Source organism: Mugil cephalus, chromosome 6 (assembly GCF_022458985.1).
Source record: "Mugil cephalus isolate CIBA_MC_2020 chromosome 6, CIBA_Mcephalus_1.1, whole genome shotgun sequence".
NCBI classification, from domain to species: domain Eukaryota; kingdom Metazoa; phylum Chordata; class Actinopteri; order Mugiliformes; family Mugilidae; genus Mugil; species Mugil cephalus.
The window spans coordinates 24,208,809-24,235,433 of NC_061775.1; the positions used below are offsets into that span (position 1 = coordinate 24,208,809).

The 26,625-nt window shown below is 43.1% G+C and overlaps 2 protein-coding genes across 3 annotated transcripts; both read right to left on the minus strand.

The window, feature by feature from the left end:
• Nucleotides 1–507: 507 nt before the first annotated feature.
• LOC125009031 (regulator of nonsense transcripts 1-like) lies at nucleotides 508–16,465 on the minus strand. Of its 2 annotated transcripts, none has more exons than XM_047586521.1 (24): nucleotides 16,087–16,465; nucleotides 14,670–14,812; nucleotides 13,502–13,591; nucleotides 13,072–13,239; nucleotides 11,727–11,907; nucleotides 11,394–11,555; nucleotides 11,188–11,272; nucleotides 10,799–10,897; nucleotides 10,548–10,656; nucleotides 10,263–10,422; nucleotides 9,937–10,055; nucleotides 9,653–9,817; nucleotides 8,530–8,644; nucleotides 8,259–8,402; nucleotides 7,712–7,925; nucleotides 7,471–7,588; nucleotides 6,694–6,850; nucleotides 6,402–6,544; nucleotides 5,542–5,716; nucleotides 4,327–4,408; nucleotides 4,016–4,180; nucleotides 2,578–2,795; nucleotides 2,343–2,465; nucleotides 508–2,257 (listed from the first exon to the last, which is right to left on the minus strand). In XM_047586521.1, the coding sequence occupies exons 1-23, from the start codon at nucleotides 16,255–16,257 to the stop codon at nucleotides 2,346–2,348; spliced, it is 3,303 nt and encodes a 1,100-aa protein (XP_047442477.1). In that variant the 5' UTR covers nucleotides 16,258–16,465; the 3' UTR covers nucleotides 508–2,257; nucleotides 2,343–2,345. The 2 variants fall into 2 exon arrangements, with proteins under 2 accessions (XP_047442477.1, XP_047442476.1); XM_047586520.1 differs by having other exon boundaries at nucleotides 11,185–11,272.
• A 723-nt stretch (nucleotides 16,466–17,188) lies between these two features.
• LOC125009901 (pyroglutamyl-peptidase 1-like) lies at nucleotides 17,189–24,822 on the minus strand. Its single transcript, XM_047588145.1, has 5 exons — nucleotides 24,670–24,822; nucleotides 23,425–23,477; nucleotides 22,389–22,505; nucleotides 21,707–21,939; nucleotides 17,189–20,115 (listed from the first exon to the last, which is right to left on the minus strand). Exons 1-5 carry the CDS (start codon nucleotides 24,701–24,703, stop codon nucleotides 19,920–19,922), a joined length of 633 nt encoding a protein of 210 aa, XP_047444101.1. The 5' UTR covers nucleotides 24,704–24,822; the 3' UTR covers nucleotides 17,189–19,919.
• Nucleotides 24,823–26,625: the final 1,803 nt, after the last annotated feature.

Below are 26,625 nucleotides of genomic sequence, written 5' to 3' on the forward strand. Positions count from 1 at the left end.
CAACTGTGGGACACACAGCAAAAAATAATAATAATTTGACAAAAGCAAAGTCTGGATCGCACAATTCTCCAGGAACAGGGTTTTCAACATCTGTATAAACCTCGAGGAATTCTACAAGAACTACACAATGCAGGTTGAACAGCTTTGCACAAATCAAAACGCTTTGCACAGAAGGAAAAAATAAACTCTACCAGCCTGTTTAACCCCACAGAGAAGGAAGGTGGCTTTTTTTTTTTTCCTCCTTTTCCCCCATTAACCCAACTCTCACCGCTGCTAAACTCAATGACCTCATCATTACCCGGCCTGACTTGATTACATTAAAAAAAAAAAAAAAAAATTAAGAAAACAGTAATAATCATAAAACGAGTCCTTTTTCTGTAGGTTTCTTGAGCCCTCTGGTGTCTGGGAGGTTCGTTACGTGCTGGTACTTTGACTTGAACTACATTCAACGCTTGTGCTGCAGCTGTTCATCTGAAGGTGACTGGTTATGTAGGCACTGATTTCCGGTTTCTTTTCTTTCTCTTTTTTTACCTCCGTGCCATCTTCCGGCGATGGCATTTACGCCGCAGGTGTCGGAAACGTTTGCATCCTCACGGGAACCAAAGGTCTCCCAGGATTCACTTCTTAAATCATGGGGTTAATAATAGAAAGATTTTCAACACATTTTTCCTTCGTTCAATTTTTTTTTTTCCAACCCAATTGACATAATTACTCACAAAATCAAAAGACTGTGTGAACAGACGCTGGGTTCCCCCCCACCCCCCCACTCCCTCTAAATGTTTGACCCTGGCAATGATCTGAACTAGCCCCTGCCCCCACTCAGCCACCTTCCTTTTCTACTTCTTATTTGTGGTGGATTGATTGCCACGACCGCCTCCTCTACCCTCGCCCTCGTTTCGCTCCTTTCACCTCGAGCAGGGATTGGTGTGATGAGCGTGTGGACAGTCCACAACCCCCCCTCCCCCCTTTCCCTCCTCCTCCCCGAGGACTCACTCGGCGCCAAGTATTCAGGCATCATTTGCCGATCAAAGCTCGCAGAGTGTTTTATAAAAGACATCTGGTCGTGAAGCACAGCGGGTCGTCAACAACCACCCCCGTTTTTTTTTTTACAAACGATTAAAATAAAGAAAAGCCTCTGGCCGAAACATCAAATGACACCGAGTTGAATATTCAATGCTGGTCATGTTTGATAGTTTCAGTGACTTTTTTTTTTGTTTGTTTTTTTTTTTTTTTTTTTGCAATTTTGTGCTCTGTCGTAAGAAAGGTACTTCAAAGAAAAACTGTCCCATGATGTCCGCGATACCGGTGGGATTCGCGCCTCATGCCTTGAAGAAACTGTCTGAAATCCCTGTGCCGCTCCACCGCAGACGCGTGGTACGAAACCACTCGATTAAAGACCTTGTGAACGAGCCAGTGGTGCTCGAGGCAAGTGAAAAAGGTATTTCAACTCAAGGCTCTTCGAATGTCAGACTCGAGCACAGAAACCAGAGTTTTTTTGTTTCCTCTCTTGAGAGGGTGTCGACTGCCGCTTCCTTCAGAGGCTGCTGAGGTGGTTGGGGCCCAGTAGAAGACTGCTACTGCCGCTCTTCTCCCGCTGTAAACCTAATTTAAAAACAGTCCAGGACATTGAACAGGTTCGGAGACATCTGACTTGGCGTGTGTGTGTGTGTGTGTGTTTGTGTAGGGCGGGGTGGGGGGTTGGGGGGTGGGGTATTTGTGCTGAGCTTTCTGCAACCAAGTCCGTCCAGGTTTGGAGAACGAATTGATCAAATTCCGCTGAAAAGCTTCGGTCCTCATCCAAAGACGGGTGTGGAAACCTTCTCAGAGCTTTTCCCGGAGGCTGCGGGGTTGAACCGTGTTTGGGTTGATTTACTTTGTTGGGAGCTGAAACATCGTTTGGATTCCCACGAGAGAACGCTGAGATCTCTCCCACGCTTCCCTCAGCAGCCCGACCGCACGCCGCCCATCCTCTCGACCTCCCTCCTTCTCTACGCACGGGCATCGGTTCCCGCCCTCGCTCCTTCACTCGGCATCTCTCGCCTCCTCCCTGCCCGTTCTCTTCGCGCTCTCTTCTTCGTCTTCTACCTTCTCATTTCTCTGGTCATTGGTTTGGTTTCGCTATCCCGTCGCGTTCACTTGGTGGTGCTTCGGTTGTAGCAGAGGAAAACAGGTATCCATTTTATGTTTTTATTATTTCCCAGATTAAAAAGCTGATGAACTAAGCTCAGCTCAAGCCTAGCTCCCTTCTTCAGGTGACCTGCGAGACAAAAACACAGGGTTTAGAATTTTTTTCCCCTTCCCCTCCATGACACGTGACGGATCTTCACAGTGACTCCACTTACACTTTAATACTGTGACAGTCCGGTCACCCCACCATGCTGGTACGCACGTTCACCCTGGTAAGTCGAGTCCTGGGACAAAGCCACGTCGATCTGGGACTTGAACTCGTCGCCCAGGTAGCTGTCCTGCAGAACAAGGCAACATCTTTAGGTTCCCTCAGCTTCAATCAAACCCAACAAGTGTGAATGCACGACCGGCTCATCTCCAACACAGATACGCGCGCCGTGGTAGTGTTACCTGGGACAACTCCGGCTGGGAGAGGCCAGGCTGGCTCATCTGAGAGGGCTGGCTCATGGAGATGTAGCCTTGCGTGAGGGGCCCCTGGGAGAAGGACTGGGACGCTCCGTCCTGGCTGGCCTGGCTGTTCGGTCCGTTACCCTGACTGCCCTGGCTTCCCGAGCCACGGACCCTCTGTCGTCCACCACGGCCTGGTTTACCCTTCATCGCTCCACGACCTTTATGAACAAAAAAGTGTGTGTGTGTTACAGCTGGTAAACAATCATCTGTTATCATAATAATTGTCTGTTGGTTTCAGAAAGACATCTGTAGTAAAATAACCAAAATAAAATCTGCACTAGAAACTTCGCAGGATCTTTACAACAGTCACCTGCACAAGAAAGCAAACTCCACTTTGTCCGACTGTTCTCATCCTCCAACAGTTTCAGTTTCACTGCTCAGACTCCCACAGTTACAAACACTCCTTTGTACCTTCGGCTATTTCTCTACTTAATGCCCGGAGGAAAAGGTAAGTCTTCCTTCCCCTAGTGTGGGAAATCCTTTTAAGTCCAGAATTGAGTATTTTCCTATGTATTCCATGTATTATGCTTCCATTCAATATGTAGGGTTGTGTATCATATTCTTTTGATACATATTATTTTAATTGATGCCAATTTCGATACCGGTTCCAGAACTGTTTTTTGATACCAGATGTTTTAAAGCCAATTTGTACAAGAACAAAAAAAAAAAAACCCGGCATCACAGCACAAAACTTTTATTTTCCATTTTACTGGTGATTCAAATCAGAAATCAGACGATTTGTATTTTTATTGGCGCTATATAAATAAAACTGAATTGAATTGAAATCAAAACCAACAACTAACAGCCAGATTATTACATAGAGCAGCCACCGGTTTTTCACCGAACAGTACAGCAAGCGTGGCTTTTCCATCCATTTCCTCTTGATTTCCTTAATTTCAGTAGTTTGGAAGCTGGTGAAGGCTACAAACCACCAACTTTTCATTATTTATAGTTCTTCAATATGCAACATGTGGAAATCCCTTCACTTCGTCTCCTGCCTTGCAGCTTTATTGATGTTGACACTGTGCTAGGATCCGCGGTTAAGCTCCCCTCCAAATCCACGGATGAAAAATGATTATTGGCTCGCAATGGCTAAGATTTACTTTCTTGGATGTCGGAATTTGGCACCGAAAGATAATTCATTTTTTGATACTCGATAGGATCGGAGAATTTTGAAGTTCGGCATCCAGTCCTAACCATGTGTGTGTATGCATTTTGTACTTCGGTGTTGCTCCCATTGTTGCGCAACAAATGGCCACTGGGGACAAATAAAGCGATCGATTGACTGATCAACTGAAGATCTTACTGTGTTGTTTAAGTATGAACATCAAGTTCATGAGGTGCTTTAGTGGGTTATCTTTTAATGGCGTTACTCTACCTGCAGCAGGGCCGTTGGGCTGACCCAGGTAGCTGGGCGGAGGCATTGGCGGCATCACCAGGTTGAAGGGTATGGGGATGTTCATCGCAGCCATCTGGCCCGGGCCCGCCCCAATCATCCCGATCTGGTCGTGCGTTTGAAAGTACATGTTCGACGGACGTCCGGCTAGAAGAGACAGAGATAAAGAGTCAGATAAATACGAGACAAGACGAGCCAAGCGAGCTGGAAATGAGGTAAAAAAAAAAAAAATAATAAAGTCTGTCACTGGTTATGATCCAGAGTCAAACTGGAGGATGGCCGACAAGAATTACCAGCATTGCTGCGGTCGTAAGCAGAGCCGGGGATGAGGGCCTCGCGTGCATCGTACATGGCAGTGCTCATGAATCGTCCTCCCTGGAAGACAACAGTCCAAGTTTACAACCGACGCGTCCACACAGATTCATGGCTGCAACTAACAACTCTACTCCGTTTTATTTGTTTAGCATCAACTTATCAAAACTGTGGTTTTTACAGAACCAGGAGCTTGAACCCTCCAGAGCAGCACAAGGTTTCTGCAGATTTAAGACTTTTCAAGACCTTTTTAAGACCATAAGGGTAAAATTTAAGACCTGCACAAACTACGAAAATAAAAATACTGTCAAAATAACATTTATTGTCATTCAACTATCAAATCAGGACACGGGATGGGCTCCACTAATGAGGAACGGATACATAATAGTCCTGGGCCAGAGAGGGTAATACTGCAGAGGAAGCAGTAATAAATGAAAGTAAGGATTTAAGACTTAACTAAATGTAAATTAAGACCTACAATGCAAAATATACTCGTATCTTAGACTTTTTATGGCCTTAAGTTTTTAATGCTGAAACCGGGAAGCACCGAGGCCACAGAGACAAAGAAAAACTCAGCTCATATGAATGAACGCAACTGCAACAATGGTCAATCAATCTGCCAGTTACTTTCTCGATTAACCATTCGTTCAAAAAGATCTCCATATACAAAACGTTTGGTCACCATTTCACTCTAAATGGCCAGAAGACAACCAGGAAATATTATCACCAGCTGCGTTTCCATTAAAGTTTTTCGCAAAAAAAAGGCGATATTTCTGAAATTTCAATAAACACGTCCAATTGCGCTTTTTTACAACTGTTTCCATTGTGTTTTGCGAAGCAGCTGCAACTCTTAAAATCTTGTCTAGCGATCCCATAGTTCTCTTAAGTTCCAGTCACGCGAGAGGCCGAGAGGCCAGAACTGGTGTGAAGTGGTCATGTTTTTTTGCGCCGGTTTTTGTGCAGGCACCAGCTGAAGGCGCCGCAGACATAAAAGGAGTTACAATAGCCTAGTCTAGACGAAATAAAAGCATGGATGACTCGGGTCCTTGGGTGCGAGACAGGGCTTAACTTTGGCTAGAAGCCGAAGCTGAAAGAAGGCTCTTTTCATCACAGAGTCAATTTGCTTATCAATTTCTAGGGGTAACAGAAACGCAACGTCATCGTGCCTTATGATGAGAGCACTTGTTTCTACTCACAGGGTTGATGGTGTTGACCAGCTTGCGGGGCTTGCTGAACTGCATGAGGCTCTCCCTCAGGTTGTTCAGGGGTCCCTCCACCAGCACCTTCTGCTCCTTGTAGTTGTTCAGCAGGTTGTTCCACAGCGGCTGCTTGGAGAGGGCCTTGGGGTTCCCCACGATGATCACGCCATACCTTCACAAACACAGACTTCTGATCAGGGTTGAACTTATAAAATGAAAACCATGCAGTAAAATTACACTTAATTACAAATAAACAGGAGCGACCCAAAACAGGCATTTTTAAAATAACCCGATTTGGACTGGCATCGGCGTCAGCCAAGCCCGATCTTTAGTGGTTATTTATTTTACGTCTGCCACTAACCGAAACCAGAACTCAGAATAGAGTCCCAACTCAACAACAAACACTGAACGCTGTGTTTAGAGGAAGAGTAAGGTTTCCTGGAGACGGTGTCGAGGAGAAAAATATTCCAGAGTGTGAGGGAGTTTGTGCCGCTGGATGACCAGAAAATTTCTGGAGTAGAGAACACAGGTTTTCTGGAGCCAAGATACAAACTGCCCTCTACACGCTACATTAACTTGACAGAAATATTTATTGGTCTGAATCCAATTGCATCTAGAAGAAAACTGGATAAGAAAAGCCTTTATGAGTCTCTAGGGGAGGACATTTTGTCTATTTAAAATCAGAACAGGACTACTGAATATGAATCTAATCTGAAGAGTGAGGACAAACTAAAAACTGAATCTGCCATGATGTCAATGTGGTAGTCCGGTTTGTTGTGCACTTCATCAACTTCTCCATGCAAACCAAAAAGGCTGCTTTGTGTCAGCCTGATTAACTGTTCCTCTGAGGTTCTTACTTGGCTCTCGTCAGCGCCACATTCAGACGCCGGGGGTCATTCAGGAAGCCGATGCCCTGGTGCTCATTGGCACGGACACAAGACAGGATGATGAAGTCCTTCTCTCTGCCCTGGAAGGCGTCCACACTGGCAATTTCCACTTGCTACAATACAACAGGACACACGGGGAAAATACCTTGTAAGAATTTATTCTTTGACATATTAATGGTGTATTAATGAATTATCTCCGCCTTTGAGCATAACAGCCTCTGAATAAGTTCTTTCTGTCCGTGCAGCCTGAGGAGCGTCGTACCTGGTAGAGTTTGGTGTGCAGGGAGCCGCTGAACTGCATGTACTGGACCAGGTAGGAGCGCTGACCCTCATATGGGGTGATGATGCCGATTTGATCGGGTTTGGCTCCGGCCTTCAGCAACCTGGTGGTTATTTTCTCCACGTTGGCGGCCTCAGTCCTTAAAAACATCAGCATCGGTTTGAATGCAATGCCAACAATGCACTTAACTTTTCTAAAGAAATTTCAGGTGGTTCATAAAATGTTTTGTAAAAGGAAAGTAATGCAAAACAATGTAGTTTTTTGCACTCAAGCAAAGGAAAATATCTGGAGTAACATCTTATTTAAAGGTTATTATGGTATTATCTTAGTGGTCGGGTCCACTTGAGATCAAATTGTATGTGACCCCTGAGTCAAACACTGTACTTCACAATATCTCAAGTTGATGGCGGCGGATAACGGTTTTAACACATTTATTTAGTAGTTGTTTGCTCAAGGAACTCATGGAAAACTGTTTCATCTTGTTTCTCTGCACATTTCCTGAAAGTAACCATTCTTTTTCTAAGCGGTGCACACGCAGGAAGAGACCAGGAGCGATTCTGGTGACAAGGAACCACGGGATTTTAGGGTAATTCATTCCTACCATCAAGTTCACCACACTGACTGTGTGCTTGGAGCGTTGGGTGAACCCAGAGGAAGTTGACAGTATGTTTATGTTTTGCTTGTTCCAGTCTGACACAGTTTGGGGGATCCATGAGTTAAATGAACCAAAGAGAATCAAAAGACAATGCGTGACGTTACCTGTTGAGGTACGAGGTTCCAGAGCTGGCTATTTCCTCCTGACCCTGAGTCACATAGAAGAACATTGGCTTATCTGGCTGTGGCCACTGGAAGTCAAAACCTTTCTTGATGCGGTCAGCTGAAAGAGCAAGAAAGTCTCATTAGTTTTTTTGTCTTAAGCTTCTGGTATTTTTTTTTTTGTCTGCTAATGTCTAAGCCACAATAAGACGAAGTTCTGTAAAATCCTAAAATCCCGACGGACCTGCAGTGACGCCGTTCTGTAGGGAGCCCTCGTAGAAGATGTTGGAGGGGAAGGCACTGAGAGCCGGGTGCATACGGTACTGGACCTGCAGGCGGATCGGCCGGATCCCCAGAACCACCAGGCGTTCAAACAGGGACTGGGACAGACCTGCCTTAGCCGCCTTCTTACACATCACCACGGGGCCCAGCTGGCAGTGATCGCCCACCAGAATGAGCTGTGGAGGAGGAAGAAGAAGCAAACAAGAATGAACGTCGGACTGATGCAGTGCTACATCTATTGTTTACAGCAGCTAGTTGCTCAAGATCCCATGACAACATGTTCTATTCTCTAATTCACAGATTATGCAGCGTTTCTATTTTAAGCCATTCTGTTTGACTCATAGCATTTTTTCTTCCTCTTTCCACTTATCATGAATCATATTTGCATCCAAATGTTAGGCTGCAAAGTTGAGATGTTTTGTTACTAATCTGTATTTTCAAAGTACCGAAAGTTGCCAGAAATTTTATGAAACGTCCTCTAACGTGTAGCGGAGGACGGCAGAAAGTACCTGCTTGGCTCCCAACACCACCGGCACCATACACTCGGGCTCAGTGGCCTGGGTGCTCTCGTCGATCAGGATGGAACGGAACTGCATCTTAGCCAGACGAGGGTCTCCAGCTCCGACACAGGTGCAGCAGATCACGTCAGCGTTCTGTACGACGAATAGAAAAGACAATTTGTATTCCGTGGGACTTAAAATCTGTTAGGGATACGTGTCTCTCTCCCAGCCTGAATCAGAGGAAACCATTCGGGTCTAACACTTTGAAGACCGGCCTCACCATGAGCAGCTCCCTCTCAGCAGTGCGCTTCAAAGCCCTGTAGCGCTTCTCGTCAGCAGATGACAGCTCACCGGTCTCATCCTTCAGCTGCTGTAGTTTCTGGAGCTCCGGCATGCTGTAGAGACAAAGATACCCGACTTAATTCAGACTGCTACTTTGGTGAGTGGCAAGGTCCGAAAAATGAAGTGGCAGAACGAGAAGACTTATTTTAGGGTTATTTTAGGGTGACCAGACGTCCCCGATTTCTGGGGACGGTCCCAATTTTGGATGACCTGTCCACCCGGCTTAAGCTGTCCCTGAAAATGTCCCCAGTTTTAGCTTTTTATGAATGAGGAAAAAAATGTTGCGCACAGACTACAGTTATTACGGTAGCATGTCGCGCTGCTATTGGCATTACAGATATAGCAGTTTAAATGTTTAAATATGCTTAAATATGTCAAAAATAAATAAATAACCGTAATTGTCCCCGTTTCTTCATTGAATCTTGGTAACATTTCATTCATTCTTTTTTTTTTATCTCCAAGCTTTCCCTGGATATCAGCAGGCAGCGCTAACACAGGGCCATGCTAACCCGTTTTACTACTAGTGTGGGTTTATTCTAGAATATTTACTAATTATCACAGTAAAATAGTCCATCCTTAGTCAGTCTACTCGATTAATTCCTCTCTCAACCAGTAGAAAATGTCATGAGCACGTGATTATGCAAGGGGAAAAAAATGTGATGTACATTTTTGATTTGATTTTACATGTTACACCACCCAGCCCTACAAGTTTACATACTTTAACATTTATCAAATACGTAACTGACACCTAGAAATAACAGCTGTAAACGTATAAATTTGGCAACCTCCTTTTTCACAAGCGACTTGATCCACATATATTTCATCCGTCCTCGGACTAAACATTACACCATACAATCATTGCTCTGAAATGTGGGGCTGACGTCACTCTACGAGGACAATAGAGAATACTAAAAAAAAAAAGAAAAAAAGACAGCAACAAGATGTCTGAGTTATATTCATATTTGATGGGTTTACACGACAGGTTTGTTGCTACACTGTGTCACTGTTTAATCGATCAATAACAACATATCTGGAGAACCTTTTCCCTATGTGCCACTGACCTGTCCATGTTGCTGATCTGGTTGTGCAGAGCCAGAAAAGACACCGGAGACTCGATGGCCTCCCTGCTCTTGGCGCACAGCCTGACAACCTTCAGCCCAGTCTTGTCAATCTTCTCGGTCAACTGGTCCACGGCAATGTTACTGGGAGCGCACACCAGAACTGGCCTAGGGGACACACATAGCCAAGAGAGAATGAGAGCAGGAACTCCAAGGCGCTCCAAGAGAGTAGTAGGAAAATAAGTTGCTCTGAATATTAAAAAAAAAGCAAAACAGGTGTGTCTTACCCATTGCCCTGTCGGGACAGGTGATAAACAATTGTGGCAGAGGTGACAGTCTTCCCGGTGCCCGGAGGACCCTGGATCAGACTGAGGGGCCTCTGCAGAACAGTCTTCACAGCATACACCTGAACGCACAAGAGATAAAAGGATTCACACTCAATGAACTTAAAAAAAAAAATGTGCAATCTGACTTTACCAAAACAGACTTTACGGCCTGGTTTTGACAAGGTTCACGGATGACGTATTTTGTCGTACCACTGAGTTCATCGCATCTGAACCACATAAAAAATTAATAATTACACGCTGACGCGGGATGTTTATTTAGGCCTGACCTGTGAGTGATTAAGGTCTGGCAGGCCCTGGGCAGTGAAGCGCTTTGGCAGCTGGCACTTGATGGTGACATCCTCCACCTCGTGGCCCAGCAGTTTGTGGTAAATGTAACCAGACACGGAGGTCTCGTCCACTGCGAACGTCTTCAGGGCGCTCTGCATCCTGCAGCAACACGCACACAAATGAGAGCCGTCAGCGCTTGTTTGCACACCTGGAAAACCTCTACTGACATTTACATAGAACTGCTTCTATAGTAATATACGTTAGTGGCATAAAATTTCCCTTACCTGTCAAAAGAAGTGGACTTCCACACAAAGTCCACCTGGAAGTTGTGGGGGATTTCCACCGGGGCTCCAACGCTGCTCCGCAGCTCAATGGCAATTTCATCCCCGTAGTCTTAAAACACAGGCTGTTAAGGAAATCCACCATTATCCCTAAATCGCTGCCAGAGGGAGAACAGGATATTCAATCTATGATCCCGTGCCAGTGTAACAAGCCACACTGGAAGACGATGTAAAGCACCGGTGTAAAAGGATACTGTCTGGGACTTTGATGACATGGCCGATGCCCTTCCACAGCGGAGCCAAGTCTCCCTTGTATCGCAGGCATATCTCATCACCTTGCATGAGCCGCATATCTACGATTAATGAAAAGACACAAGTTAGAGAGTGCGTGTGGCTCGAGGTCTCATAAGGTAAGAAGGGTGACCTATGTTCATGAACCTAATGATACAGTACCGTGCACCCACACAACCCTGACTAAAAAAACAAAAACAAAAAAAAAAACAAAAAAACAAGCACACATGCCACCAAAAGATGCAGGGATAGGGGAGGTTGCGTGCAATGCTGAGGACTGAAGGGGGATGGAGAGGGGCAACATCTGCACCACAGAACCACTGGGAGGAAGTCAAGCTCAGAGAATTACCACCTGAATCCGTCTTGGGCAGTGTGAAATACGCAATCCGCTTTTTATTCAGCCCCAGGTCCCACCTAACTGTTATATTGTCTTGGGTCTGGAAAAGAAAGAAGAGAATAAATCAAAATATATCACAGAAAGATAAGATTATTTCTGAAAAGATCCACACGTAGATGATGATGAAGAAAACGCCGACATCCTAAGTTACACAGTTGTACCTGTGACTCTTTAAGCTTCTTGTCGTAGTCAGCCTCTAGTTTAACCAAAGGGCCAAAGATGTTTTGGTACTGGTAAGCGTCCTCGTAGCGTAGCAACACGTGCTGCGGCTCCTCGTCCACGCCAGGTTTCTCCAGGTCTTCCAAGGTGGCGGTGGGATTATCCTGTGAAGAAACAAAAGTATTCAACCGAATCAGATCACAGAGTGGCTCGTGTTTTTTTTTAATTTGTTTTTTTAAAAAAAAATAGCAGCTAGTAGGCAGCTGTCACCATCGATGCTTTACCCTGTGTGATGTGAATCTGAACAGCTAACGCCAGAAAAGAGCCACGCATACCTTCCAGAGTTCCTCCAACTTGTTGATCTGCTGGGCGGTGATCTGACGCGCTCGGAGTTGCTCCTGTTCTGACGGGATCTTCACCAGCCAGGACAGGAAGCAGCGGTCCTGGATCAGCGGCTGCCACTGCGAACTGTCCCAGTTGATGTCCTTCAGGCTGCTCTGACTGGCGCACGGCTGCCTGCGCAAATACACGAGGTGCAAAGTGACAGGCGTGAGGTTTTTTTTTTGGGCTTAGGGGGCAGTCGGAAAGTATGTTTACGTTGCACGACGCTGCACTTGTGTTTCGTTGTTGTCCCTTTAGCACATTAATTTTAGCGATATAACGAAAACGGCTGTGTTCAACGATATTTCACGTTATAACGGTTTTAGATTCCAACCGACACAAATAACACGGTCTTCTCTGGAGCAAAGTCAAGGAGACATGTTGGTAAAATGACACAGAAAAACTCGTTGCTGCTTCTGTTACCGTGAGACGAACATACCGAGACATTCTGCCCGCACTGACCGGCCTGAGCGATTCATCTGCTGCTCCGTCAAATTTCACAGCACTCCTTAAAGTGGCAGATTTGTGAATGGAGTACTAATGTTAACAAACAACCTGTGACCCTAAATGTGGCGTTTGTGACCCACAAAGTATTGCTTGAGCCCGTGGCTTTTCGAACCCTATAGAGGGTATGCACGTGACATCACAACAAGCGGAAGTTTCCATGGTTACAGCCACTGAATGGCAAAAAGTGACAGTTGGGCACGGAGATTAGCAGCATTAGTTTGAATCATAGGCGTTTAATACCATCTAAATTTTAAATTAATTACAAAAATTGTGTGATTGACTGTACCAACAGATTTGAAAAGCAGCCAGAGATATCTGTAAAAAGATATCTTCGACTGCCAAAGAAAAGAGAAGTGTTGTGGTTCTCATTTAATGTCAGGCAACATTCATTTATTCTGATAACAATAACAATAATAATAAAATAACAATAAAACAATAAACGGAATATTTGTGATCACTCTTCATCAACCTTTTAACATCCAGTCGAACACCACAGTATTGTACGGCTAATGCTACGTCAAAGTAAAGCTCCTAACGTTAGCATATTTTATTTAGCTTCATTTATAAAAATGAAATGACCTGTTATTGAGGTTAATCTTAAACTTTTCCAAATCCATACCAGTTCATATGGATCATCTTGAGTCCAGTTGTTCTTGAAATAAATTTGATAATCCACATTTTTCCCAATCTTGCTGAATGCACTGATACATTTCACCATGTTTTTGTCACTCAGGGGGACACGGCCCTGAGCGGCAGTGATGTCAATGCATGCTACATGTCACCACAACTTACCTGCAGAGGAGCACCACCACGGAGTCGGCCTTTGCTGGGATGAAGCCCAGCAGGAAGACGTTGCGGCAGCCGCAGTTGTAACATTCGAGCACCGTCTCTCCCAGTGGCCCATCCTTATGCAGCGTCACCTCTTTGCATTTGGCCCTCACCAAGTGGTTCACAATATGGCTGCAAGTTTGACAGAATAAAAATAATCAAAACCCCAATAAAAGTCCATCGAAAACATATTGAGCCCATGTCAGAAACAGGGTATACGGCGCATTTAATAGTTATGGGCACCACTGTAAATGAGTCACAGACATGTTTCTGATTGTAATGTCACCATGCAATAAAAGCGAATGCACCGTAGACACAACCACATGTAGATCTCTTGTTACACATCATAACCTGTGTAGCCAGGGCCGTGTGGAAGAATTGGAAGACTACACACCTGCCAGATGTGTTGCCACGTCCGTTACAGAACCACTTCTTGCTGGTGTTACAGTACACCACACACGCTGGATCATGGATACCACAGTAGCTGCAAAACATGTCAAAACAACATCTGAGACTCTGCAGCGCCGAGTAAAAATAATGCATAATTCACTCCATGCAAATCTGACCACATGCGGAACTTCGTTCACGGTGGCAGGAGTTTTATATCTCACACAGAATCAAATAATTCATTAGAAAACATGAAATATCACAGGAACCTAGTCTAGTCTCTTTCCACATGCAGTTTGTCCCAGCAGCTAAATATCATAAACACAGGTGAAACATTTAGACACTGCTTCTACAGATAAAACTTATATTGTGAAAAGTCACTGTGGATTTTGAAATCCTTTTAGGTTTTGGTTGCATGGTGTAGTTGACATGCAACATTTTTGATGAATTGATTCATTTTTGAGCTCTTACGCCCTTTACACACTTACTTACCAGGTCATTAGGTCCACAAGGGAAAACAAATACATTCTAATATAAAAGCCCTGCACTATCTTGTGCACTATGCACATCTTGACTTCATGACGGGTATGTTATCCTGCATGTGTTTCAAATAACTGTTGAAATGAAAACTGTGTTTTCATTTTGGATTGTCGTACTTGATGGAATCGCACTGTATTGACACGTGTTTCGATTATTGTGACAAACTCATTTTACACAGTTTAACAGAACCACAAATCACATCCTCAAAAACCGATTACATGGTGTAATTCTTATGCAATTTCAACATAAAATGAACATTAAAAAGGAACACTACAGGAAACTGTTCCTGCCTCAAGCCATCCACCTGCACAACTCATCTGTATATGACAGATGACAGTCATTGGACTATTGTTTTTGCACATTTGCAAATGCTTGTTTGGTTATTGGCCGTAAATTCCCTTAATTTCATTGCAGTTTCACATTTTTTGTATTCACTTCAGTTTTCAATTAATTCTCGTACTGTGTACATACATTGTTTTTCTTTGTCTATTTTTGTTTTGAATTGAAAATTGCAAATTGGTGTGGTTAGTAATCTAAATGTACAGTACTGTGAGGTCAAAGGAGGAGACACAGATCTATGGTGGCACTGTGATCATTTCCTGAGTAAAGTCGCCAGACATCCTGGCGTGGTGTACCTGCATGCGTGCACGGGCAAGTCTTTGGTGTAGTACGTGTCCTCTTCATCCTCCTCAAAGTTGAGCTCAGCTAACAGCTGACTGGCTTTGGCCACGGAGTCATCCAGCCCACCGTTGTGAAGACCCTCATCTGGGCCATTTACCTGCAGAGAAACACCTGCAGCTTTAACCAAAATGACTCAATGCTAACAGATAGCAACTACTAGCTACAGGAAGACGGTTAAATATACGCGAACATGTCGTCAGAGCTCATAAATCTTTGGTCAATAAAACTGCACCCATGAATCTACTTTTGTCTTAAACGGTGATTTCTGGGGACTGTCTCTGAAAATGTCCCGGATTTTAGCGGTTTATGAATGAGAGAAAAAAAATTCATGCTAAACGCACATGTTATACAGCACACCACATATCACTCCTAATGTGTTGTACTGCAGGTAAAGATTAGGCTACCACATGATTATATTATGTCTCTCGTTTGGAATAGGGGAAGACTGACAGTTTACTCAATAACCACTACTACTACTATAGTTTATTCCTTTTATTACTCTTGGGAAATGCTAACAACAATGTTGAGAGCCATGGTACTGCTGTAACACGTGATAATTATTGCTTAAATATGAATACAACTCCTCATTCCCTCTCTGAACTAAAGACTGTTACACCACTGTACTACTGGACTGTTCTGCATCTGTTTGCACAGTACTATGTACAGAATATTGCACTAGTTTAGTAACATTAGGTAGCCACTGGTTATTATTTACGCACTGTTTAATGCTCACTTTATCTGTATTTTGTATCGCTTAATTTATCACCTGCCGTTTCCTCTAATGTAAATTATGTTATAGTTCCTACTTATGGTCTACTTATATTTAGCGCACAAATCCATCTGTATAATGTTCATAGTTCCTCAGTCAGTCACAGTATATTTTCCTCACTCACCCACACGTGTTTTCAACTGTAAATATTGTCCATATGTCCATAAATATATATATATATGTATATACATATACCATACTATTTATTCTACATGCATACCTGTACTTAGTGCTTATTGCACTTCTGGTTAGATGCTAAACTGCATTTCGTTGCTCTACGTGTACACGTGTAATGACAATAATCTATTCTAAAATAAATATGTCAAAACTAACGAAAACCGTAATTGTCCCTGATTCTTCCTTTCATTTTGATAACATTTAATTATTTTTTATCCCTGAGCTGGAAATGTCCCAGGAAATGTGGTCACTTTAAGTTAAACGGTTCAAAACAAACGTGCTAAGGCGACTAGCATTACTTTATGAGTGTAACCATGGGGTTGGCTAGCATGCTAACCTGGCTAACTCCGAGCTAAGCTAAGCTAGGCTAGGGCCAGTAGTAGCGCGCTTTATTGTAGCTTCCTGTAACATTAAACGCCTCCGACCTGGCCGTCGAGCTGGCTCTGGGTCTGGCCTTGAGTTTGCGTCTGGCTGGGAAGGGTGAAGTCCGTGAAGTCGTACTCGGAGCCCTGGGTGTCCGCTCCGAGCAACTCGGATTCCTCGGTGTCCAGGAAGGTGAGGGTCTGGGAGCTCGGCCCGTACGCCTCCACACTCATCGCGACTCCTCAACTTTCGCTTTGCGGAGCGGTTTCCGGCTTTAGTGTAAATGCGACTAAAAATCCACGCAAGTGTTTGTTCGTCGATCGCCGGGTTAGAAGCCGTCGCCCGGACTCTGAATTTGAACCCAAACAAAAATGGAACCGATCAGAACCCTCGAAGGCTCCAGCTATGGGTCCAGCTAACCAACAGCCGCGGGGACTGACGTCACTACGCCGCTCGACGTGTGACGTCCACCGGGGGCTGGAAGCACAGACAGGAGCTCTCACTCTGACATTATTTCCGGGTATCAGAAGAGGAATTGTTTAAAGCGAATCTGCCCGATATAAAAATAAGCATTCATCTCTTAAATGTCGCACAGAAATTACAACGTAATTTTGTTTGGCAGCAATGTCCAGTAGCAACTGGAGATCAGGTGTTTATACGGTAATATACTACTACAGTAGTTAATGACTAAAATAGACAGTAAATATAAGATTTTATTATTTAAAAATAAAAAATTAAATCATTAAATAGTTCAAGTTAAACAACGTAATACTTGAATCAATTATTAATAATTAAATAACATAATTTGCATGTACACAGTATATAACTAAATTTACACAATTAATTAAGAATTCAATAAAGATTCAAAAGGGTATTTTCCTTTCATCATTATCTATTTGATTTAATTTGGCATCTCCCTTGTCCCTTGTCTACTATGTTTTTTGATGATGCACATTTTTTTAAAACCAGTGTCAAATTGTACTGGAGAATAAATTATAAAAGTAGTTTTTTAATACACTTGTAAAAAATGTATTCATGTCTAATCGTATTGCAGTTAATTGGCAAAAAATAAATAAAAATGTAATCAATTAATAAGTCATGCTGCATAATAATTGATTTTAAAATACACAGCACTGTAATAACACAGACGCATAGATACATTAATTGTAATCTTTTAATATTCTTTATTTCAAAGCCTTTCCTTTTACAAAGCTGACATCACTCACTCTGACAGTGCTTTGTTACTCAAGCAAAAGAAGAAAACCTTCAGAGGGTTCTTCTTAAAACACAGTATATTGCAATAAATCATGATGTTAGTGTACAGAGCACACACCGAGATAAAAAAAAAAAAAGGATCTTTGAGGTAGCCACACATCTGACTGGACAGCATCAGAAACACATCTTTGAACTGACCCACTGGTAAGGCCTTTTTTTTCACAGCACACATGAACAACAGCAAGGCACAGGAGAGTCGGGGTCAGAGGTCACCTCGTATGTAAACTTGTGGCTTTCACTCTTGTGAGCAGATATTCTGAAGGCGGCTCTTACAAAAACTCTGTCACGTCTCAGCACTCATGTAGCCAAACGGTAACAGAAGTAAAAATCAAAAGCTGGGACCTGGTGATCAGTCCCAGCAGAGATGTTTGAATCAAAGTTTATGACAAAAGCTAAGAGAAAACTGTGCTTATGATCTGCTCAGTGCCCCCAGATACTAATTTGTTGTAAAACGGTGTGAGAATTCACCCAGTGGCACCAACGCAATGCTGCAACACCATAAACAGTACCCCTAAGACTAACTACAACAGTTAAAAACTACATCTATGTTTCCCACAAACAGTTCTGGTGAGGGTACACAGGGTTCTGAATCATCCTGTGTATCGATATTGATCGAATTGTTGTTGCGTTTGATGGTGTAGGCCAGCATTCAGGGAGACACCCGCCATCCACACGATAAAACCTCAAGACAATCCGATAAAAAAAAGCCATAAAACGGAGCATATACTCATGCGGGTGTAACAGTCACAGACAAAATGAAGGATGCGCTTTGTTGAAACAGGTCAAAACAAAGTAAAGCTGAGGAAAAAAAAAAGCACAACGCACCAATAAATCTTACAGCATTAGATTTGCTGGGAGAAAAAGGTTAAAAATGTGTGTGTGTGTGTGTGTGTGTGTGTGTGTGGAAAAGCTACATATTTCAAGTTTAAGTGACTGAAAATCAAAAATATAAAACACACGGATTTCACATTGCTTGAGAGACGCTGTCCAAAGTTCAGACCGAGTAAAACTAAAATACAAACAAAAACAAAAGAGAGAGAAAGTGCTACAGAAATAAAAATCCAGGGCCCAACTCTGACTGAACGTAAGAGTCCAACATCATCAAATCAAATTCTTGGATAAAATAAGCAGCTTTATCTGATTCAATGAAGGGAACGACGGAAAGCTTTAATTAAGTGATAAGACAGAGGGCTGCACAACCATGAAAAAAAAAGAAAAATCTGGTCTTGAACTGAATTTGAGATCACGTGTCGGTTAATTCCTTAAAAAGAAATTTTTTTGTTGTTAAATTATTCATTTTCAAACAGTTGTGCAGCAGTGGTAGAATATTAATATTATTTTTCTTATTAATACGATGCGTGAGATCTGTAAAATAACATTGCACAGCCTGGGGCCAGATCTCAGAGGTGGGGTGAATTTGGGAGGGTTTTTTCTGTCAGAATTGGGCTGAATTCGAAAACAAAATGGGGAAATATGAGCTGGAACCAACCCGTTCCCTGATTTAAATAACCTTTGTAAAAGAAGGCAAATTTACAACTTCTTATAAAGAAAAAAAAGGACTCCAGAAACAATTCAACATCAAACGTGGAAGAGCACAGGTAGGCTTTAGAGCACGTGGATCAACATACGTGAAGTCAAAAGAAATAAGTAAACAAGGTTCACCGCTAAACGACTTAAACTCATGCTGTGTTAAGTAAATTAACCACCTCACTAACTGAAACATTTTTAACAAACTAAAAAGTACAACTTGAAAACTAAGAAGAAACATTATGATTCCCCAAATGTGCCTTCTATAACCATTTCAATAACCCTAACCCTATAAGGTGCATTAATAGGAGGCACGCTTGGGGTTATATGTTGGAAAATCTGCTCCGTTACAGACTCGTATGTGCTCGTGAACAACTAGCTCCCGTTTAGACGTGGTTTTAACATGAAGACAACAAAGACAGAACGCATCTGAGGTGAGGACACCACATGGAAGTGGTTTAGAAGCATAGACACACAGGGCATTAACCAAAAAGCCCCTTAAGTGTTGTCTGCTCATAAGTAATGTGAGCCTTTTAAATGATCTTGTCCTTGTAGGTGTTAATTTAAATAATAATTACTTCGATATTACTAATGGTGGTAGTCCAGGTTATAATCTATGCTTTGCACAGGTCTCTATAATAACTAACATTAAGGCAGTGACTAATAATTATTATCTTCATGTTAATACCAGCTCTGCACAGGGCCAAACAAGCAACATATTGCTTGGGTGTATTCTTAGCTTTTTTTTACCTCCGTATTTTAAACTCCAAACTCAAAATGTTTTATATTTCTTGGAACTGGGATACAAGCTTTACATTACATGTTGTCTTCAGACTCCCACCTTTTTATCTTCTCACCATTGGGAGACATTCAAAAGTAACTAAACTGAGAAACCGATACCAAAAAGGAACATAAACATACACTAGAAAGACCCAACGCTAAGGAATAATCAAGACTCATCGCGTCCACGAAAAAGACAACAGTTAAAAAAAATAATAATAAGAGTAATTGAAGAAGTTTGGCTACTTGTGGTTAAGTGCAATTTCTCTTGTGTGGTGAGGGCTGGAGAGGCTGGTCGGCGTCTGGAGGTCACTTAGTGGAAGTGCTGCTGGCAGTGGATCTTCTCCTCGGCCTGGTCCAGGAGCTCCAGCATCTCCTGGACGATGGCCTGCAGGGCGCGGCCCAGGTCCTCCCTGCTGTAAGGCTTCCCGAGCGGAGGCACGTGAATGAAGGCAGAATGGCCGCGGCTCAGATACAGGGACGTGTAGTAGGTGAAATCACAGAGATACCTGTTAGAGAAGAGAGCGAGACTTAGAGATCGGCCACGCTGTTTTGTGTGCGCATTAAAAATGCCAGAACACACCCCCCTGCTCTTGCGTAGACCATTACTATGGTCCGACCAGTGTGTCCACATGGCATTTAATACTCATTTGTCTTCCAGAGATGAATACTGAAGCACTGCTACATCCTGTATTTTAGAAAATAAATATTTTTATCGGTCTCCAGCCACTTACGACAGAGATATCTAGCTAGCTGCTGAACACTCTATCTCCAGTTTGGTGCCTAGCATTTAGTTTTCCCTTGTAAAGAAGCAGCAAACACGGATTCCAACAGTATCTGGAAAATTTCTGGGAAAACAGCTTGACACGAAAGCCCAAAACGATCCCATGAGAGTCGTGAGAGTGAAGCAAAGACAGTGAAGTTGTGAGTCAGACAGATAAACAAACAGCTAAAGCTGTAAGAAGCTCTACGACTCTAGATTCATGCGGAAATTTTTGCAAGTTAATCAACCTACTTCACATGTATCTCCATAAAAAACTCAAATAAATCTGACTTTTTAAAACAGAGAGAATGTGAATCGTGTGTGTTTAGATCAGCTACTGTATGTGGATCAAGTTACACAGGAGTAATAAAGAGAGTAAAGGAATTAAAGGCTGCAAAGTAGAACCCAATGAACTGGCAGACAAGAATAAGACTGAGGCTGAGGGATTTTTTTGTTTCTCAGTTGGACTAGTATTGGTTTGTTTGGTTTCAAGATGTAATGGCCATAAGACAACAACGGATGCCGTACACTCCGGGAGGACCGGTCCTCTCTCAAACAGCGATAACACAGACTGAGGAGGTTTGGAGATACAGGCATTTGGATGACTCGTGTTCACATTTCGTCGAAAGTTTCAGTCGCTATTGTTGAAAGTGAAGCAGGGAGTGGAAACAAATTAAAAAAAAAGAAAAAAAAGACACATTGCCAACGAGTGTTCGGTGGTGTTTTTACACAGCGAGCCAGACTGACACATGCACGAGTATAAACGGCTCCCACCGGCGTAGGCTATGTGCGTAGGTCATGGCGTCTATGTCCCACAGTGCTATAAAAGAACCTTAATTTAGACGTTCACCATTCTCCTACTAAGCACAGTCACTCTGCTTTCAATTGGTAAAAGCAGCTCACTAGGAACTGTAAAAGAAATATTTGTTGTGCAAATGTGCGTGCAGTTAAATAAAACTATTAACTAGTATCAAAATTCTAGCACTGGTCAGGATCTAATCATTTACTCTAGCAAATGATGAAGAAACCACTGGATTATATCCTCGATTAAATATCTTCTTATTTACGTACTTCAAAAAGAATAAATCGTAGATGAAACTGGGGTCATATTTCCTTATTTAAACATACAGTGAGTTCAAGTTAAGCAGTTTTTTCAGATTGTACTGCACACAGTTTTGTCACACTGTTGACCCGAAGGCAAAAGGAAAGGCACCAAAGTGCACAGCTGATCTGTGTCTCCAACAGCATGACAGGAATGTGTTTTCATCTAGTTTCTCCCTGAAGAGTTGAAGCATGTGGGGCAGCGGTAAAAGTCAAAAGCGCGAAGAAATAATTACCTTCCGGCGTCTTTTGAGACGGACACGGCTACACCCAGCCCCGACGCCGTCACCCTCTTGCAGACTGATTCCATGTCAATAACGGAGTTGATGCAGTCGGGGCCTCCCACAACGCAGCACTGGGAATCGGGGCAGAAGCTGCTGTTGTCCAGGCCCTTGTAGCCATGATTTCTGCCACACTTCTCCAACGTGACAGTGGTGGCCATGCCTGAGACTCCGACGTGGACGACCAGCTGGTCAACAGAAGACACAGAGAGTCAGAATTAATGATAATAACTGAACCGGGAAATGTCTCCATTTAGAGAAGTTGCAATGAAATCCAATGTTGCAACTTGTTGTTTTGCACATCAGACTAAGATTAAACCTGTAAACCTCGGACTTCGTCTGCACAAGTTTTCAGACGTCACTGCATTTGTGAAGTACAAGAATCTGGTGACCGACTCTGTCTCATGATGCAGAGAGCGTCACTTTCTGATCAACACAGCAAAAAACCAAAGAGATGGTAGTGAGTTTCTGGAGGTCCAGGCCCCACCTGCAGAGACCTATAAGTACGTGGATCGCAAACTGGACTGGTTGGCTTACATATACTCAATACACATAAAAGGGCAAAGCAATCTCCATTTCCGAACCGATACAGAAGGCAGGCTCCGTGGTGAGGAGGTCGGTCAGGTTCCCCACTTACCTGTGGATGATACTGCTTCCACAACGAAGGCACCAAACTCTGGACGGTCTGGTACTCGACAGGAACCTCGTACACATGCAAGTCTACTTCACTGCCCAGGCCAAGTTTCTTCAGTTCCTACCAGAACAGGCAAAAACAATGAACTTCAAAATGTGAGGTCCACATATGCAGTTACTTGAGCTGGGTTTAGATAATATGCAGTATTCAATAGTAGTGGATGATGTTGACAAACCACAACATGTAAGTTTCTTTCACAGAACAGAAGTGGCATGATTTTCTTAATTCTTTTTCCATGTTTTATTGTGTAAAAGTTTAGTAAATTTGTGATTATTGAGCTCTTTGCTTAATCTCCTGGGACCCAAATGTTCCTGCAAAATGTATCCTACAAAAAAAATGGGTTACATTTGCACATTTCAGTCCCCATTTCCATTTCCTTATAGGATAAGTATCTCTCCATTTGCAATTTTTACACTAAAATTACAACCTGCAAATATTTATGCACTACACTGAGCCATCTTATAGCAGCATAAGAAAAGCCAGCAATAAAAGATGCAACGACACATGTCATAAGTAAGACAAATCTGCGCCACATTCACAGCCGACGGACCAACACCTCCCCCAGTCTCCCTGCAGGACAAATAGCCTCGGACACTGACCCCCCACTTGTATTGAAATGAGGCTTGTTTGACCACGTCTGTGACCTCGCCACAATGCGACCTTTTGTTTGCCTTTAATATCCTTATCAAGTCCGTCTAGACACCCTGACACCCGCAGTCGTCCCCCACATGAGGCTGCGTGGTGCGAGGCCGGCCCGGCTGCTATCAGGGCATCATTGTCCACGCGGGTTCAAATGACACGATGACCATGGAGATTTTTTTTTTTTTTTTCTGAATTCATATATAATGTTTTCGAGAGTGATTGACGGTTGTGTGTTTGGTAGAATAAAAATATAAATTATTTAATTTCCGTCCACGCAGAACGGAAGATAAACCCTAAATGAACATTGTGTATTATAGCAACAATAAGTGAAAAATACCTGCACTGCTTCCCAGCTGGCATTGACGGTGTGCTCTCCAAATGGCCCAAAACCTGCAAAACAAATTAGGCGCTTTAGGAGCTGAACTTACTGTAAGGTTGGTGTGATATTATCTATTGTAAATTGCCATTAAATAATACCTTTTTGCACTATTTCAGTTTTTGCACTGAAAAGTGTATAATGACAATAAAGGGCATTCTATTCTATCCTATTCTAGATTACGCTTCTGGTTACAGAATGTTATCTACTAATAAAAAATAAAAAAAATACTGCAAATGTAGTAAAGTCTAAATTGGCTGAGAAAAAATAAAAAAAAACATTCACTCTCACTCCGGACTGTTTATATGGGGATCTATTGCTGATCCCCCCCTCCACCACCCTTCCGAGGGTCAGCGGGTCCCTGGGGGTTGGGTGGAGAGGGGATCAGTCTGTCTGACAGGCTGATGAAAAGGAGCAGAGCGAGGGGCCGGCAGCTGCCAGCCGGCGCGCTATTGTGAAAGTGCTGTTCCCAGGCAATCTACACGTCCTCTATCAGCTGGGCCTGCGAGTTTCTGCAACCCTTTGTGTCTGAAAGCACCAAATCACTGTCTCACTTTCTTCCGCTACAATGGAGACTTCAGTTTGTGCACGTTGGAGTGTACTTTTTTTGGAAGACGCAACGCTGAATACAAATATATGTATTAATAAGGCAGTAATTATTATTGTAAGATTTTCTTTTTTAATGAGGAGACGCAAAATAAAATGTGTCAGTCAAAGCTTTTAAGAATTTTTAAGGATTCATGGGATGCTGTAATTCTTGTTCCAGGCTTTTGTATTATTATGTAAATTAAAGTTATTAAACACAGAATAGGAATCATGAGTTTCAAGACACACAACCGTACAATAAGCTGTCAAGTGTCAGGTTTTTATGTTTACAAATTGGTTTCCAGTTAACTTTTAATCACAGATCTATGATGACAGAATGTCTGTCTAAATTTCTAAATTGATGAATTTTGGCTTCATGCAGCCTTTAAAAAAAAAAAAAAAAAAAAACTTAAACAACAGAATGATAATATCAAGTACCTGCTACTCTGTAATTATACCATAAATACCCGCTCTGTCCACAGCTAGAGCTGAAACTCTAGCTGGAGCAGTAACAGACACTGACGCCATTAACAGTAGAGCAGGTGTCATCAACTCAACTTTTCCTCCACTTCACCCGCAATTCACAAACACGACCACAATGACAGTTAACACGGTGCAAACCTGTGACGACCACGGTCCGTTTGCTGTTATCCATTTCCCGTCCCGCTGCGGAAGATCCGCTGTTTTCTCTCGGTGTTTATTTTGGGGCCGGGGTAGTTTAGAGGGAGGTCGTCGACTGCTCCTTCTGTCAGCGAATCTGACGAGACCGGCGGTCCTCCTTCCCTCCGCAGGCTACGTCATACCTGACGTCATTACGCAAGCGTGGACGTACTGGAACAACGGAAGTAGGGGTTTCTGGACCATATCTCGATCAGCCACAACATTATGACCGGGGGAAGCAAATAACATTGACTATTTTGAGACAATTCAGTGTTCTGCTGAGAAACTTTTGGACCTGGCATTCATGTGGATGTTTGTCAGACATTAGTGTCAGCAGTGGCGTACATAGGTTGCGATAGTGCACTGTATTAGGAAGGCACACAGGAAATACTAAGGCATTCTTATATGTGTTTTCTATATTAAAGCCTGTGTAAATGCCTTATAATACACGGCTCAGTGATGTTACCTGGGGTCGTGGGGTGTTTGGGGTTCAAACATCATGCACTCTCTGCCAGGAGAGTCAGCTATGGTTGATTAGACCAGGCAGTGCTACCTCGCCCATGGCTCTCTTCTCCTCATCCACAGCCACATTGCGGCAGCTTCTGCAAGAGAATGGTCCACGAACCCTCAATGGGCCCACCTTAGTGGTCTCGCAATTTCAGATATACATAAAAATTACGCTTACATCTGTTCACACACTTACAAGAACACAGACACATAGATTATAGTTGGTGAATGTTTTTTGTGCACAACATTCAGCATGATGCAAACTGTTATTTCAGAACTGTATTACATAAGACTGTCACTTAAAATATGGACTACAATTTTCTTGTGATTTTATTTTATATTGTGTTTTATTTGGTGTGGACCCTGTCTTTGGAAATGGGAGGAACCGGAGTACCCGGGGAAAACCCATAAAGACACGGGGGAGAACATGCAAAACATGGAGAAAGGTTCGTGCTGGACTCAAAATCAGACCTTCTCACTAGGGGGCATCAGTGCTGACCACGGCTCCATACATATGTGAAGGTTCCCGCTGGCACTAACCTGTTGTTGGGGTGGGCGTGGGGGGTGGGGTGGTGGTGGCGGGCAGGGCTGTATGCCAGGGCTAGTATCCCCTATGAATGGAGCCCTAATGAGGCTATTGTCAGTGGGAGCCTCCAGTCTCAAGGTGTGAATGGTGTTTAAACTTCACGGGGATAGAAGTCAAAACTGAATTGTAAATAGCCGTTAATTAAATCTCAGTCCAACTCCTCTGTTTGGAGAAGGTTTTTCCACTTTGACATAGATGGCTTCCTTTTCCTCTTTCAAACCATCTGTCCTCTCTGGCCAGGACTTTCACGTTGTTATCTTCAAAGAAGTGTCCTATTTCCTTCAGGTGCAGGTGGACTGCTGAGTCGTTTCCTCATGAGCTTTCTCTCCTGTGTTGAGCCATGCATTTGTGGATGGGTTGTTTTGTACAGACCTGTACATTCCTCACTGCACTGAACAGTATACACTACATTACTCTGTTTTTGTCTGGGTGTTTTGTCTTTGGGGTGGACCGGATTTTGTCCAAGTGTATTGTCAGGTCTGAAATAAACTGGGATGTGGTGTTTTCCGAAAATTCGGCTTAGTTTCTCCGACACACCAGCCACGTAGGTGATGACGATGTTCTTCCTTCTGCTGTGCTCCTCTTCCCTGTTCTTCCTTGAGTGAACTCAAAACACGTGGATATCCCAACTGGGCCTTTGTCGAAGGCTCAAAAGGACATCCCAGGAAGAACAGGGAGAAACTGAGGAGAATTTTCAGAAAACACCACATCCCAGTTTATTTCAGACCTGACAATACACTTGGACAGAAAACGGTACACCCCAAAGACAAAACACCCAGACAAAAACAGAGTAATGTAGAGTACCTAGAGGACCTGTACATTGG

What these genes read in the sequence shown, in the direction of transcription:
- LOC125009031 (XM_047586520.1), bottom strand. Translation starts at nt 16,257, where the DNA reads ATGAGTGTGGAGGCGTACGGGCCGAGCTCCCAGACCCTCACCTTCCTG. An exon ending in AGAAGCTTAAAGAGTCACAG is followed by an intron (nt 11,273 to 11,393) that starts GTACAACTGTGT and finishes TTTCTTTTCCAG; the next exon opens with ACCCAAGACAATATAACAGT. An exon ending in GGAACCTCGTACCTCAACAG is followed by an intron (nt 6,851 to 7,470) that starts GTAACGTCACGC and finishes GATGTTTTTAAG; the next exon opens with GACTGAGGCCGCCAACGTGG.
- LOC125009901 (XM_047588145.1), bottom strand. Translation starts at nt 24,703, where the DNA reads ATGGATAACAGCAAACGGACCGTGGTCGTCACAG. An exon ending in CCAGCTGGGAAGCAGTGCAG is followed by an intron (nt 22,506 to 23,424) that starts GTATTTTTCACT and finishes CTGTTCTGGTAG; the next exon opens with GAACTGAAGAAACTTGGCCT. An exon ending in GTCTCAAAAGACGCCGGAAG is followed by an intron (nt 20,116 to 21,706) that starts GTAATTATTTCT and finishes CTTCTCTAACAG; the next exon opens with GTATCTCTGTGATTTCACCT.